Raw genomic sequence first — 17157 nt, 5'->3', positions numbered from 1 at the left:
GCAACACCGAGGGAGGCACATGTACATGCAAACTCAAAAGAGTTTGCATACTGAAAGTTTCTATTGAAGGGAGTGAACAAAGGCTCAACTATTATGCAGACACTTGTTTCTTGTCTTTTTCTGTTTACTATTACTAATTGAACAAAAGAGCTTCAGTTATACAATTACTATAATTCATGTTTAGCCTTTCAAAGCCTGATGTGACTTGGACTATATTATGGCAAAGGAGAGGTTCTCCAAAGCTAAATTTCATTGTGCCAAAGATAATACTGTATTTGATGAACAGGTCTGGCCTCAAACTGTGCAACCCTGCAGGGCAGACTGAGTCAGGAGCTACAGCAGCTACAGCACTTTCCCTTATCCATCCCACTCCCTTACATAACCACAGGCCATGAGAGGGGTGTGGCGGGTAAAGCAGCAGTTATTAACTTGGTCTCAGGCAAAACCAACATCTCTTTTAGTCAACACTGAATTGCAAAGAGAGGAGAGCCGAGTAAGGTACTATAAGTGCAGTGTTAATTCACACAATTTAGGTTTATCAACGGGTTTGGGCGCAGGGGTAGGGGGAGTGTCATGTGTGTAGGTAATAAAATATATATGCAGAGGGCAGTGAATTATTAATGGTAAATGGAGTTTGCTTAGAAGTTACATAAATTATCACTTTGTCCAGATAAGAAACTTATGGGATAATAATAAATGTTAACATGCAGTGTAGCTGTGGCACAATTAAATAATCACACAGTAAACAAGCTGACTAATCTAAATGTTGCACACCAGTACTATTTGAAGTTTGCAATCTTTAGCCACCATAAGGCAGTAGTTATTCTAGCAAGTTAGGGTGCAATTAGGAAAAGTCTAAAGAAAAGCTTTCCTGGACTTCTAATGCTTATTGAACTTCCTCTTTCAAAACTTACTCTAAGTGTTAACAGCAGAGACCAATTGTCATGCAAGTAATCACACCTAGTGTTTCTGAGACATTACTGTAGTCCGTTAAAATAAATAAATAAATAAATAAAAAAAAAGAAAAGAAAAATTCCAGCAGGCGGAGTGAGTTTTCCAGGCTTCCTCTCTGCTTTCTCCAGTGAGAGCCTTTATAACCCTATGATGTCATTCAGGTTCGGCAGTTTCTGTTTGGGGCAAATTTAACATCTGCAACCAATCTGGATAATTTGTCCACCAAAATGTGGTACAGCCAGTGAGTGCAGGCCTGCTGTTGCTGCCATTATTTAGGTCTAAATCCAAGTTAAATACCTGCCGTTCACAGGGACATTGGAACAATTGCTTAGGTTCCTTTTTTTGGCAACCAACACCGCACTCATTCAGCAGTCTACCCTGGTTAGTTTCATGATACGCATTTTGAATGCTTTGAAGTTTATATTAAAGACAGCTTCACTCGTGCAGAAAAAAATAACATATGGGATTTCTATAAAGGTTGTTCATTCTTATGGCATCATGGCTGACACCTGATTCTTGAAGTATTGTGGCCCAAACCAGCAACCTGTGGAAAAAGTAACCTCATCTTAACAATTGAATCCCCTGTCCCTGTGGGACGTGCTGGTCAAAAAGCGGAAAGTTTCATGGCCGAATTGGACGTTCATCCTCAAAAGGCGATTTTGTTTGTAATTTATAAAAGATCTGAGGACACCACTTTCCTGATGAAAAGAGCTGAAATATGTTTTCACACGGTTCAGTCCATCAGTCCCTAGTGACGTGGCATTGTTTCTCCACTGTTGCTTGAACTTCAAAATGAGCTTGGATTCAGTTTTGTCTCTGCGTGAACATTAGGCTACATGGCATGTTTATAAATATTTAGTTTAAATTGATGTCTTATCCATTTTTTTTTCTCTCTGGTTTCTCTGCTTTTTATGTTGGGTAAAGTTACACTAACAGCTTTGCTTTCATATAAGAAAGTTTATGTTCTGCCCAGTAGGGGGCGCAGGAGATATTTCAGCCTTCCTTCATAGTGTATGGTATGGGGATAACTATTAAGAATCTAAAGGAATAACTGTCAACCCTGTGCCCACATGTGCACAAAACACCACTCTTAACTCGGAAAGAATAATTATGCCTGTTGACTTGTAACTTTGAACATGTAATTCCTTTACTGTTTGCATCCCCAAAGTAATTCTAAAAGCCTCAGAAGTGCCTCAATCTTCCTGAAATCATGCATGGTTGAACATTTGAAATGAGCTCGCACATCACCCTCGGGCACTGATTCAGACTTGATTGAGGCAAGGCAAGCTGCAAGTGCTTATTTATACAACTGGTCTACGTCATTTGGAGGTTGTCCAAAGGGAGGAAAGAGACTGAAAAGATCACAAAGACCAAACTCGAGTAAGAATTTCATTTAAGCACATTCTATTAATTTCGTTGATTCAAGGTTAATCAACAAGTTGTCAGGGAGCACATGCTGCGTGTATACGTTAAAGAAGCAAACTAGTCAGGTTAGATGTCTGAAAAGTAAGGGGGAGAAAAAAAAATCAAAGGACTCCACCAACAATCTATATAATTATCATCATCTGCTGCCTTTCCTCCCTGGCAGAAAAACACTCCATCCATTTGTAGAAATCGCCCGGGGGAACGTTACATCAAAACTAATCATAACGATTAAAATCAGCTTCTCTGCGAGACCGAGGCAATAGGCAAGTTGGAGGCAGGAGGGGTGAGGGTGTTGTAAATGCAGAAAGAAAAAAAAAATATTTGATTTTATAAAAACATAAACTCAACAAAGACTGAGGCACTGCTGCTGTGATCTCTTTCTTTGCTCGCGGTTTTATTTTGCAGATTGGTTTAGACTGGGGCAGAGACATGAGCTAATTGTATCCTGATCTTTGCCTTGAGGGGTTTCGGAGCCCTGGAGCAAGTATTCTCTGTATTTTGTTCTGTCTACCTTAGCCAAGCTATTGCATTTCTCACTGGTGTAGGAACAGAGGCAGATCGTGGGCCAAATCGGACGGAAAAGGTGCCCAAAAAGATACTTTATGCCGCTCTATGTTTCAGGTAAGCGAAGATTTATTTGGTTTGATTTTATTCCCGAGGTTGGATGGACTGGGACATAGAGGCGCAGCAGCTTTTACGCATGTGCCAAGCGATTCGAGCGGTACAGATCTTAAAAAATATTTAACCACTTCCTGGCTATTGTCCCTTACTTACTGTACAAATGTATGCGCGTGACTACAATGTAGGACGTTCTGGTGCATCCACTCTAAACGAACAGCGGGCTCAGACTGTGATCTTGTCGAGCAAAGACTCTACTTATCCACCGTGTGAATTCGCTCCTGGCGCGTTTCAGCTCGGAAAACATCGCCGTCTCCGTGTCTGCTGCTGCTGTGCAACTTGCTCGTAACTTACTTAAACCCGCGTTTGTCGTTTTCGTAAAGGTTTTTCGAAGTGAGTTTTGTCGTGAAACACTTCCATTTCCTGGCTGCCCTAGATCTTCTAATGAAAGACGCCATTGTGGAGTAATTTTGCCGAGGGCGTATTTCTTATTCTGTATGACAGGATGTACCTTTTACACACGTCAGTGCGGAATCTGTGAATCATCCGTTAATGCAAGCCATGTCCGCGTTATGAGATTCACATTTATGCATTTAAAGACGAAAATAGGAGCGAATTTAGTCTTTAGTCTCATCGCTTTACGACCGCGCCGTGCGTAATCAACTCCAAGGTCCGGATGCGAATCGACACAGATATACTTACTCAGTAGTAGTAACAGTATCGACTTATTTCGCCTGTAGGACTATACTTTGTAAACAGACATGTACTCCGTTTAAAGAGTGTACTTTCTACAGTATTGCATGTGGTATCCTAAAATATAAAGATTTTTTTTAAATAAAATAAAATAAAAGATTGTGTTTGATTACTAAACATCTACCACTGGACCCCAGGGAGAATACTCAAATCCAGCTCTGGTCACCTGTAATGAAGCCCTTAGCCAGTTTCACGAGTTCCAGGGGGTGAATGAATAAAGAGAATGGTGGGACTGAGATGTTTGGTTGTCAGGACCGATCACCTGATGGCGCTGTTAAAAAGGGAAAGGGGGGGAGGGGGGGAGAACTGTATATAGGGCTTCAGTTCATTTGTTTCACAGTGACAGTAGATTTACAAACAGAGCTCTGAGCTGAAAGAAGACACTTAACAAAACAGGCCAGAATCGCATTAGTGAAACTACAGGATCGGTTTGAACTTCATCTTTGCTTGCTCTCGATTGGAACGCTGGGAGAGAAATGCTGTTATTGTATTTTTGTAGTGGCTCTGCCACTCCTGTGCCCTGGGATAGTTTGCTCTATGCCAGTGAACATGCACTACAGTCTCTAACAGCCTGCGGCTACATAGCACTGATCACACTTCCTTATCTGTGATGTCATGCTGATGTACAGCTCCAGTAACTCCACAAAGAATCGTTTTCAAGTAGATTAGTACGTCTGAGAAAACTGAGGGAGTAATTGTGTGTTCCTGGTTGATAAATAAGTAAGCACTACTATGGCTTGTTTTATAGTTACCAGCTGTGTATGAAATTCTTGATCGTGTGGAGAATCAAAGCTTATCCGGACCACCGTGCTCTACTGGAAATGATTATTTTTATGCAAGTTACAGCCAAAAATTGAAATGGTGACTACACATAAACTCAACAAGATGCTTTAAAGTACAGGTTTGCATAGTATGTTCAAATGTGGTGATGTGTTTGTGTTTGTGTGGGCAACCTCTTCATTCTTTCATTTAATGCCTTAGTACTTTTTCATACTAAACACATCTCCATGGGTCATTTGAAACATACCAAATACTCCCTTTACTGTTAAGTATAAGACGTGGAGTCAGTTTGAAGACAAAGTCTCTGCAGTCATTGTTCAGAACTTATATGCTTATGTCAGTTGTCATCAAAGAGGGGAGATGTGAAAACAAAAACATTAATGACAATGACAAAAGTTTTATTGAAATGCGGTATTTTGGCTTTGCTGCAGCATGCAGTTACTTTATATTTACAAAGTATACAAAGTCCAGTGGGATATGCATTTGATCTAGCTTACAGTTTTTAACCCAAACCATGCTGTTATAACAGTTCATCATTACCTTTTTCATATATATTTTATATATACAGCTAGCGGCAACTGATGTTAACCCAGAGTTTGTAGTTGTCTGTGTATGGACATTTCAAACAAATGGCCACAGGCAACAAAGCAGAGACAACCCATCCAGATTATGTAAATACCAGTCTGCCTGCCTTGAACTGAATGTTAATGCTCTGATCTGAAATGCTAATTGTATCTTGTGAGATATGTCGAAACAGTGAAGAGTTGCATTCTGGGATGGCCAACTTAAAGCCAGTCTGTTACATATGCTGAACCCCAGAAGGCCCTTCAATTATTACAACAGCAGACAGATCCTTGCTTTCTATGTTTTTGGATTAATTATTAGTGGAACACATACCCTGCTATTTCTTACTAAATATTCAACCTGAGCTACTATAAGGTGTTAGTTCCTTAAAGTTTGAAGAAAGATGGTCTTGCATTAAAGGCCTGAAAGAAAACTGGTGAAAAACAACAGAAACAAAAGGGAGTAGCTCGACTGCTCCGGGCTTTGATGCTCTGCGCATGTTTTAGATTTGTTTGTGCATACTGTGGTGCAACAAAATTACACGAGCTGGATAAACGAACAGATTCCCTGAACACATACGTTTTGACTTCTTTCGCAAACATCCTAACATGCATGGGAGACTTCTGTAGCGCTGTGCCAAATTCAAAATGGCAACAGGTTGGAAAAGCGCTCGTGTGGCACATCTCAGGATTCGTACTTGTAGATTCTGAGGACGCTGTGACCTTTGAACTGATTTTGAGCAACGTAGACACAGGTCCGACTAAAGGTTCAAGACACGTCTTTATTTCCAGCAACTCGGGATGATTTTGTGATATGAGAGCTCATTCCCTCAACTGGCTCCCTCCAGCTCCCAACCCTCCACTTCCCACCCACCCAACCACCCGTTCTCTTTCACTCTCTCTTTTCTCCCCTGCAATTTTCCATAATGCCTCACAGATTTTACACTCAATCCACCTTTGCAATGACAAGGCTTTGAGGAAATCCAATTCCACCAAGCTGTTTTCAGAACTTACTCTCCACAGGCACACACTTTCTCTCACTCACTCTCTCTCACTCACACACACACGCACACACCACCATCTCCACAAATTAGTCAGGGAACAAATTACCTGCATTCTGAGTGTGATCCCACGCACTTTGCCGGCTGCCTTACACAGGTCCCCTTTTGAAGAGCAGCCATGTGATTTCTCTCTCTTTTGCCCCGCAGGCCCCTTTGCCTTCTGCGAGGGATTCTGGAGTTGAATTTTAAAACTATGTATGGCTGCTGCCTGCGCTTATCAGCGCGTGCACAAGTGGCATGCAAATCAGACCAGGATCACACACCGCATTGGAGGCCTACACTCAAAGGCAAGCTTAATTGCTAATTGGGTATCTAGGTGTGAAACTCACACTGCCAATGAGAAACAGGAATGTGGATGTTTTAAGGCCAGTGGTTGAACTAATTAATTTTAATCTGAATGTTATTAAAAATTGTGGATTCCCTACATTTCTTCTGCGGAAAAAAAAAACAACCCAGGAGAGTGCTGTGGCAGTACTTTTAACCACAATTGGACATGTTGTGGTCTGGTTTTATACTCCACGATATCATTAGTGTGGTAGCTTTGCAATGCTGATGTGGTCACTGGAGGTGGTGTTAACACCACACCGCAGCGCTTAGACTTGTCAGACACAGAGCCAGGGAGAAACAGATGAAGAAGTTTTATAGCTGCTCTGAGGGTCACACCGTTGATTTGAAGGGGTGTTAGCTGGTACTTCACATGCAGTGTTTCTTTGCTGACCTCAAGGACATTTAGTTATTGATAACATCTTGCAGCCTGTAAATAGTGAAGAGTCCTTTCCCTTAAAACATCATATTCAGAATGCATTTGGTCATCTAAAAAATAAGAGTGATGTTCCTGACTGCTTTTGTGTGACTGGAAAGCGCACAATCAATCAGGTGCTTATGGCTGGTAAGTGTGTGTATGGGTGGGGTGGGGGGGGGTTGAATGGGCTACTGCAGGGGTATTTTTTTTTCTTTCTTTTTTTGTCCATGTGATTGAGAAGGTTGGCCACTGTTTCGGCTTTGTCACAGACTCAACTTTGTTCGACTGATGTGTTGGAAGGCTGAACAAAAACTGCTGCTGAACAATGGGCAGCAACGTGTAGGGGGGGGCAGTGGTCGCGCGTGGAAACACTGCTCCGAAAAGGGGGGCAAAGGCCAGCTGTTCAAGGTCCAGATGTGGCGTGTTAACCCAAATCGCATCATAAGCAGACGATCGCATTTTGCAGGCTAAGGCAGGATTTGTTTCATTCCGCGAAAATGCGACACACATACCTGCCACTGAAACAGCGACAGCCCAAAAGAGCCGCGGGCGCTACAATGCTAATGTTGTCAGGGGCTTTGACTTCTCCCAGCCACTGCAAAGAAGCCGCTCCGTGTGACAGCAACGGCTTTCGCTCTCACCCCCGGTGCTCGCTATTTTTTTCACGCCTCTTCATTTTTGGCAGGTGTGTTGGAGAGGGTGAAAAAAAAAGCCTCACTGCTTTCTCCTATCTCTTTGACCCTAAACGTCTGAGCCGTAATGGACGAAACGGATATCATGGACTTAACGCATCAGAAGGCGAGAAAGCGTCCCCGTCCAATCAGTTCCGTGGATGAGTCCGTGCACGCTTCCCTCAAACGGCTCCCGATCCGAGCGGCGGAGTGCAGGGAGAGCTCGCTGATGTTCGCTGTCAGAGGAGAGCCCGTTCCCGCAGCATCTCTGAAGCAAAATGACCATTCGGTGACTTCCTCTCCAACCACAGTGATGCCGGCGCAGGTAAACGCGTAAAAGTGTCGTGTTGTCTGGGGAGGGGGAGAGCGATTTAACTTTCGACTTTATGGAGCGAAGTGCCGGACACTTTGTTTTTTGGTAGTTTTGTTTTTTTATTTACCGAATCGAAGAAATCATCACCTCGGTGCCCTCAACCGTAGACTGCGCACACAGTGTCAGATAGTCCTTCCTGTGCAATATACTGTAAAATGTATGTGTTGAGTTCACGGTTTTGTTTTGTTTTTATTTGTTTTGTTTTTTAAAGAAGATGTGTCTAATGTCCTGCTCACTCCTTAGTGATCGGGACACTTTTGAGGTTTTCTCCAATCTTCACTCAAACTTTTTCGGGTATAAAGTCATTTTTCATCTCAGAGCTTAACAGAAATCGTCTCCTAATGGTGTTTGTAGGTTATCGTGAGACGTTATTCTCCAAATCCTATTATAGTATTCAAATCAGGAATCATTATTGCTCATTTTCATGACTGAGATTGATGCTCCAAATTAATTTGGTTTTGGAGATTATGGCCCACAGGAGTGGATGCTTGTGGATTGTGGCAACATTCAGGTCAAGGTCGGGCTGCTCTATCTTGCACAGAAAAGGGTAACAAGAAAAAAAACCCACCCTTGCTCTCCACTCCTGACTGCAGAATATATTGGATAAAGAAATGCACAGATTGTTGTCTCTTATTAGCCTTTCTTTCTTTTTTCTTTCCTAATATACTAATTTTTTCGATCTTCCCTAGAGTTGTTTTAATTGTCTGTAACATTCGCAGCAAAAGAAAACAATCTAATGTGTCTTCCTACATGCATTTCCTTTGTGCTCCCTCAGGATAATCGCTCCAGCATGTCCAGGCCCATGATCACACGGTCACCGGTGTCTCCCTTGAGTAACCAGGGCATCCCAACACCTGCTCAGCTCACCAAGTCCAATGCTCCTGTGCACATCGATGTAGGTGGGCACATGTACACCAGCAGTCTGGCCACCTTAACAAAATTTCCAGAATCTCGGTGAGTTTGCCCTGCCATACAGATGTATTTTAAGTGGAGGGGGAAGGTTAAGATCCAGGGTCAGGGGTAACCATTTGTGGCAGGATTTTTGCATGTATTGTGTGTTTTACAGGGATGTTTTCTGATGGAGCCTAATGTTTTTTTGTCAGAATTTCCTCGCAGTTTGTTGTTTATTGGTTATTGTTGTAACGCGACGGCCAGATGTCACATTTTGTAAAACTCTGCTATTTTAAAGGGGTAAACAATTTGTGAGCACTTTAAGTGCAGAATGCAGAGAGCAGACAAAGGCAACTTGGTTATTCTGACAGATGTCACAGCGGCAGTAAAGAGCCAAAGGGCATGGAGCCATCTGGAGGCTGGGAGGCCACACTGTCGCTCCAAGCACAGGCCCGCGGGTGACTGCCTCCCTGCCTCAGGCAACCAAGCACCAGCTGGCCTTGACCTCTCAGGACCTTCTTTCTTTCTTTCTTTAAGACAGATTTAGTGAGATCAAGTTTAGGTTTTAAAAATTGTTACAAGTATTGTTTGTGAGTGTAAAAAAATACACTGATATGTTGTCCTCCTTCTTCCTTCCTTACCTCCCTTTCTGCTTAAATCACCACCCCTCCTCTCTCTCTCTTACGGGCAGAATTGGTCGTCTCTTTGATGGCACAGAGCCTATAGTCCTGGACAGCCTGAAGCAGCACTACTTCATTGACAGGGATGGACACATGTTCCGCTATATCCTCAACTTCCTCAGGACGTCCAAGCTCCTCATCCCCGACGACTTCAAAGTAAGTTGATGCCCATCCTAGAAACTGTAAATTCCCATCAGCCAGTCAGCAGTCCTACAACTTAACACACACAATGAATGCTAAGGCCGTGGAACGCCTTTGGTCACTGGTCCTCCCTGAGTTACTGAAAATGGTTCACATGCTGGAGAGAAAATATCAGGGCTCTACCAAACAAACCCCAATTGCAAAGCATTTCCTCATCAAGAGATGCAGTTTGATCCCTTCTAGCTACAAACTGGCAAAGATTCTTTTGCAATACATAAGTAAAAAAGCAGGCTCGTACTGAAACAATTATACTGACACCCATGGCCATACGATATCCTTTTTTCTGCAGCTCTCTGTGTTCTTGTGCCAAGTGTCCATCCAAGGTGCCTGTCACTGTATGTGGCACATAAGCACCCCACCCCCCACTCAAATAGTTAAGCAATAATTATTGAACTTGCCCTGGGAGAAAACAAATAACCCCATTATCAGATGGACTGTCCACTGTGCAAAAAGTATGTCAGTTAAAATAAGCAGAGGCAAAAGACAAGACCAAGTTCAGGCTAAGGCCATATGCTCAGTGAGTAGATGTTGAGAGGATCATGTGAAAACTGGAATGTGGTGCAGTTTAGGCCCTGCAGTGCTGTGAGTAAAGGCTCTGCTCCTCTAGCCCATGCAACCCTGTGTTACACGTCGCCCTGTATCTTCTCTACTTTGGATCTTTTGTAATTTTTCCTGAGTGGTGTCTCGACTAGGGTTTATTGTTCATTCATGTAGAACAGTGCTTTTAAAGCTTCCTTGTTCTTTCTGGGGGTTTTTTTGGAATATCTCAGCTTTAGAAAGAAAATGACGACTTTTAACTGTTTTGCTTTTTGTGTCTTTTATTATGTTGCTCTCTAGTATCCAGATTGTCCAGAATTCTGCATCAAGTCTACCTGTGTAGAAGATAATATTGTACAATTAAGCATCAATCTAGGAGGGAAAAAAACAAAAAATATTACAAAATACTTTGAAATCTAAACATAATAATCAACAGGAACAACATATTTGATGCAACCCTGAAAATATATACCGTATTTACCATGGTTTTAATGTGTAAACCGTTAAGGCCGACAACTTCACATTTCTTTTTCGAGAATGCAATGATGTGAAAACCCTTCAACTTTTATATCCTACAGGACTACAGCTTGCTGTATGAGGAAGCACGATATTTCCAGCTGCAGCCCATGCTTGCTGAGCTGGAGCGCTGGCGCCAGGACCAGGAGCTAGGTCGGGTGTCCCGTCCCTGCGAGTGCTTGGTGGTGCGTGTTGCACCCGACCTGGGTGAGAGGATCACACTCAGCGGTGACAAGGCCCTGATCGAAGATGTGTTTCCAGAAATCGGAGACGTTATGTGCAACTCCGTCAATGCCGGCTGGAACCACGACTCCACACACGTCATCCGGTTCCCACTGAATGGGTACTGTCACCTCAACTCTGTCCAGGTTTGTATCCATCTATCTTGAAAACATAATAATTGATTGCAGTAATGTTGTGCTCATTTAGCCTTTTTATGTCTTAAAAAATTAGTTATGTCTGATTGCAGGCTTTCTTTTTTTTATCTTTTTTAATCCAATCAAATTACAAGAACAGCCTCGCAGAAAAATGGGTGCTTTGATGAGTTCATCAAAGCGCTAATTTAGAAAGCTATCATTACACAAGTCTACCACCATCTTTACTTTCTGTGATTTGTATGGAATAATAATGTTGACTGTAACTGGAGAGCTGAAAAAGGGCTGAGCTTCAGTACTATCCACTGATGTAACACTATGTTTTTGGATGGTTTTGAACATATAACATTGTGTCAGTAGCAACTTATAGAAGTCCAGACGCTTTTCTTTGCAAGCTCCTTTGACAACATATAACACTGCATTACACAAAAATGAAGGTGTAGATGTGCTTCATATGCCAAAAAAAATCAGTTAATCTGGACTTTTGGTTTTACATACAGTTTGAAAGGTCTCTGTTCAACCCATTACTTCAGGTGAAACCATGTCTCACAACCTATAAACATTTTATTTTGGTCTCTTGGTCTAAAAAGTCATTAGATTGGCCAGAGTCTTCCACCATGTGCTAGATGGTTTAAAGACTGAAAACAGAGACCAGAGAAGCTGAAGGAGCCTCTCAGCCCATTTCAAGTTTGTTGTGAATTATTTGAACAATGATGACCAAAACGCCAGCTTACGGTGGGCATTAGGGCCAAACTAATGAAAAGTGATGAGAAAGTTGTTAATGATGGGAGTTTTACATAGTGGAACAGCTGAGACCTTTATCAGTGGTGCAAAAGGAAGAAGAAAGAGGAAATTCAGCGTGTAATGAAAACACAAGTCAGTAACTCTGAGTGTCTTAGTGGATCAACAGATTGACGTCCAATTTAAAATAAAATCAAGACTTTGATGGTGTTCTGTTCAAGTATTGTTTCTGCGTATAACATCCCAAAAGCATTTGGCAAGATTTCCTACTAAGAATTGGATGCCTTAGTGAATGAATACCAGCAATATCTTGAGGTTGTGCACTTCTGATATATTAGTTTATCTTTGTTTATTAAAGTTAACTTTGCCTTTGTAAACTCTTATAAGTTATTAGGGGTGTTATAAATCTAAGGGTTGGGAGTCTATTCGAACACCATTCATTACAAGGAGATAGAAAATAAGTTTGTTGTAAGAACTAGAGGTCAAGTTTCAATTTGCTTTCTATTAAAATATGATCCCTTCCCAGGAACTGTGTTTTTACCTGAAACTAATACATGCAAAACTGAAGCTTTTAAAAAATAGGTGTATGCTGCACACACAAGTAAGCCTTTACTCAACAAAACACTCTTTTTGTGTCAACCTCCATTGTTATTGTCTGCATGTATTTGGCAATCCTGCATTTCCCAGATTATAAATTCATACTCCAATAACTCATTGATGGTAAAATCCTCAGACATGCATCCATAAAGGATGAAGTAAAGGCATATTTGAAAAGATTTTACAATGATTTTGGACTATGTCTCTGTCTGAGGAAGTCAAATCACCGCCTCCTTCCCAAAAAACACACACACAAACCAGACTCTGGAGTGAGTGTGTGTGTGTGTGTGTGTGTGTGTGTGAGTCGTGGAGAGCAAGCAAGAGAGTGAGCATGCTCCCTAGCAGGTTGTCCCCAGGCAGGGCCCATAATCCTGTTTGGTTATTAAAGCACGCCGGCGGTGAATGCTGTATCTGCGGCTAATGGAGGCAGGGCGGGGGGTTTGAGAGAAGGAAGGGGAGCAGAGAGAGCTGCCAGCAGTAGGGGGACCTTTGTAGTTTTGGTGAAGGCTTGGGCCTGGGGGAGAATTGGGGAGAGGGTTTTTTTTTTTTTCCTGAGCAGCCCACACTGAGCCAAGTGGCAGAGAGAAAGCCTCACTGCTCCCTGGGGCCTCTTCGATGGAATGTGATCCTACAACCCCCCTGGACACGTCTGTAGATGTCTGCGAGGCTGTGGGATCAGGAACAGCTACACACACATAGACAAACACACATATACACTAGAAAACAATGAAAATGAGGTATGAGGCAATATGAGAGGCTCTTGGTTTTGTGAAAGTCTTGTGAAAGTCCCATCCAAATTCCCGTCACAAGCCGTATGTTGCTGCTACTTACTCCCAAAGCTGTTTCCAATGCTACACTAAGGCAGCAGCACATAATTGGAGGAGTTTTGGGTGATTGAATGCTTTTCAGCTTTGCAGCAGTAAACAATTTAGCATCACTGTTGTAGCGACTCCCTGACTGGCTTATCACACTGACTTTTACCAAGAAATGACCAACCGTGTGCATTTCCTTCTATAATCAATATCTTGCTTCTGACATCCTCCCCCCTTCTATCTTGTTCCACATTTCCCAGGTTCTAGAGCGTCTCCAGCAACGTGGCTTCGAGATCGCTGGCTCCTGCGGCGGAGGCGTGGACTCATCCCAGTTCAGCGAGTACGTCCTGAGGAGGGAACTGAGGAGGACAAGTCAGCGAGGGCCCAATTCAAACAGGATAAAGCAGGAGCAGCTAGACTAGAAGCCTCCCAAGCAGCAGGAGGTGCTAGACTTTTCTGTGGCAGCCAAACGCTTGACGCTGCAGAGCTCTGTGGACTCTGTTTTTCTTTGTTCCCTTGTTGATGTTTTTTGTTTTCTTAAACTTGAGAATCATCTAAAGAATAAAAATGAAGTGCAACAGGAGATTTTTTTTTTTTTTTTTTTTTGCCATAAGAAGATACAAGATATTTGATAAGTTTGAGATTGTCCCCCTAAACCAGTTTAAAAAAGGATTTATATATGCTGGATCCCCAAACAAAGTTTGTTTTAAAACTTGGAGCCTACATTAGGTTGAATAGGAGTCCTAATTTTCCCATATAAATTAAAAAGAAAAGAATTTGTTGCTGATTTTATGTGTTGCATAGCTTTTTTTATTTGTATTTTTTTCAACCAGTGACTTGATTCAGTGTCGCTGGCATATTGGTTAAATCAGTTTTTACCCCTTGTTTTGAAAAGGTCACTAATGTGTTGCTTACAGTGCAGAATGTCTTCGTTGTCATAAACAGTTAGTCTCAACAACAGCATCTGTTTTTCATATAATAACATGACGTTAAATAATTACGACACCAATGAAGTGTTTTTTCTTTAATTGCTTATTTTATTGGCCTAAGTCAAAAAATACAGTTGACATCAAAATTTAACTTCAAAGACTTTTATTTATATATATATATATACACACACATGTATGCAGTAAGGAAATAGAAGAAGCTACTTTCGTCTGCTCTCTTATTCACAAGGGGTCACCACAGCGGGTGGCTCTGCATGTTTGATTTGACAGATTGTTCTTATTCCGGATGCCCTTCCTGCCACAACCCCAAAAGGGATTTGTGTCTCCTCAAACTGGGGATCTTTCTTTTGTTGGGCAAATGTGTAAACCACTACACTATGGAGCCGCTAGATGCAGTAAGGAAATCATTTTGTGAATTATTATGACACACCATTTGCCTCATCAGGGACTATGAGCTGCAAACCCCCCGCGTCCTACTTTGGGAATTATTTAATTGGATCAAAAAAAAATTCCCTTGAGTCATGACCTGTAAATTTTCATCGTATATGTGTTTGTGTTTTTTACATTTAAACTTTTTAAAGGAAATTTTGTTGCTTCAGACATGACTGAACAGATTAAAAGCTTATTGTACTACCCACTCCAAGATCACTTTTATTTGTAGCACATATTCATATGAAGTTGAATATAAAGTATTTCTTAAATAACTGACCCACCTATGCTCCCTAGATTTGAGTAAAGAAGAATGTAGCAAAAAAAAAAAAAGAGTGAAATAAATCTCAGCTAAAGTAGTTATGGTGTCTGTTCACAGTTTTTACTTTGCTGCAGGGACTGCTTTCACATGTCTCGCAGCAGTTAATTAGTAATTCCATAAATTTGATTTTGCTGCATCTGTTGTACCGCTCGCAATTATTTCAAGAAACCTGAATGTATTTATGGCAAACATGATAAAAAAAAAAAACCCAAAACATGACATTATGTAGTGTCTTTGCTCTTTCCAACCAGAGAGGTAAAGCAAACTGCCGAGGCAATATTATACCTTGGAGGATTTATGCTGGTGCATCAGTGACTACACAGGGCATTCTTTACTTAGTTATATTGAATAGAGCCGACTTCTCCACGCAAGTCCTGTCAGTTGTACTTCCACATATTCCTGCAGGGTCAAAATCCAAAGTGAAATCCCACACGGAGCCATGTTGTCTTGTCTCCATCCCTTTTGGCAGAATCTCCACTTTCTTTGGCTATCTACAGTTTATGCTATATGTCTCCCTTTCAGGCCCCTTTGCCCCAGATTCCCTTTTGATTGACTGTTATGCTCATAGGCTAGAGGTGCAACTGTGAGTGGTTCAAAGCAATGCTCTGTTCTCAGTCATAAAATCAAAAAAAATTCCTGTGCACGTGGAAGAAACTATCAACTTTCAATTAAAAGCACTAGAATTCACTCAATTAAAACTTTGTGTTTAAGACAATACATCATTGGCTAAACATTCTTTTAGCAAAGCTAAATATAATGCTTTAAATATTCAGCTCTTTTAATTTTTATTTCAGTACTCATTATTTAAAATGACTGATCATTTTAAGCAGAGCCATTTGCTTTTTTCTTGAAAGTTAAGGGAAAAGGTGACATCTTGGCCAGGATATATTGCTACCAGTGACTGCAGATACATTTCTAAAAGCTAAATCATGATTGGAAGAGGTGACCTTGTTGGTTTCTAGATAGATGGGCATCACCCAATTTACAGGAACTTTACTTTGGTGCAACCAAAGCTTACTCAGATTGGTCTATAACACTCAGACTACGAATACACTACAAATCAGAAAGTTTCCACTACCACCAGTCTTATCCCTCCCCTACAGGGTCTGGATATTCACACAGATAGTGGTTTATAACATTTAACACATAGCATAACATATAGCAACAACCTGCAACGACAAAGTACAAAAACCTGCAAAACCAAAAGCCTGTTTTTACTTTACAGGCCAAACAAAGAACTTAATCTTTACATTTTTAGGATTGACTTAACATGTAGATGTTTACACGTAAAAACATGTAAATATAGACATGTAGTTATCTTTGTAGGTGCTGCTGGATAGATTTTGTATCTACCGCTAAGCTAAGCTAAGTTAAGCTAACCAAACCAGCTACTGGCTGTAGCCTCATATGCATCGCATGAGAGTGGTATGCCTGTCTCTCAAGTATTTCTATAGTAACTAGAGCATTTTTTTCTTTTAAAAATATGTTGCTATTCTTAAATAAGTTGTAATTTTATAGGTATATTAATCTTCTTATTAATAAAATGTTATTAAGGATAGTGTCACTAACTAAACCAGTGAGCTTCATTTTAAATTCTGTAGCACTCCTACTTTTTGTGCAACATATGTGATTTTTGTTCTTTAAGTTTACTACCTGTGGGGCAGCCTCAGTATAATGAGACCTTGTCCATCCCTATTGCTTTTCACTTCCTGGATTTAGACTAACTTGAAAAGGAATTAGAGATATCCTCCTCTCAGAACGCATTATGCTGAAGAAAAGATGAATAGTATTAAAAACTGACTTCCAGTTCTTTAAAGGGCAGTAGTTTGGAGGAGAATAAAGTAATCTGGGATCCTCCTCCTTCTTCTGTGGCGCCTCTGTGATTATCTCTCTTTCACTTGGTTTCTCTCTAGTGATTATTTCCAGTCATCAAAAGGCATTGCAGGGCCTGGAGAAAGTGGCTGTGGCCATCTTTCCCTCAATCCCGAGGCTCTGCTTACTCACCACTAGTGAAGGTCAGTGGATGGACTCATTCACCTCATCTTCAGATCATCAGCCCTCGCAGTGCTCAGTTCTACAGCCTATAGTGCAAGCAGTGGCTCCAGTTCCTAATGAATATACAAACTAAACAGACTTATTAGATCATGTACGCTGTACACCATCTTCCTCT

General features: G+C 41.3%; 1 protein-coding gene across 5 annotated transcripts; it reads left to right on the top strand.

Moving 5' to 3' along the window:
* The first annotated feature begins 2278 nt into the window (after positions 1 to 2278).
* On the top strand, positions 2279 to 15712 carry kctd1 (potassium channel tetramerization domain containing 1). Of its 5 annotated transcripts, XM_005912700.3 has the most exons (6): positions 2569 to 3000; positions 6302 to 6441; positions 8716 to 8894; positions 9523 to 9667; positions 10828 to 11133; positions 13550 to 15712. In XM_005912700.3, exons 2-6 carry the CDS (start codon positions 6352 to 6354, stop codon positions 13709 to 13711), a joined length of 882 nt encoding a protein of 293 aa, XP_005912762.1. In that variant the 5' UTR covers positions 2569 to 3000; positions 6302 to 6351; the 3' UTR covers positions 13712 to 15712. The 5 variants fall into 5 exon arrangements, with proteins under 5 accessions (XP_005912764.1, XP_005912762.1, XP_042075289.1 ...); XM_005912702.2 differs by lacking the exons at positions 2569 to 3000; positions 6302 to 6441 and adding an exon at positions 2279 to 2334; XM_042219355.1 differs by lacking the exon at positions 6302 to 6441 and having other exon boundaries at positions 2582 to 3000; positions 13550 to 15710.
* Positions 15713 to 17157: the final 1445 nt, after the last annotated feature.

This window comes from Haplochromis burtoni, unplaced genomic scaffold (assembly GCF_018398535.1).
Source record: "Haplochromis burtoni strain Fernald_Lab_line unplaced genomic scaffold, NCSU_Asbu1 Contig_3, whole genome shotgun sequence".
NCBI lineage: Eukaryota > Metazoa > Chordata > Actinopteri > Cichliformes > Cichlidae > Haplochromis > Haplochromis burtoni.
Note: the sequence above shows the minus strand (reverse complement) of the source record. Positions and strands in the feature narration are given on the sequence as shown.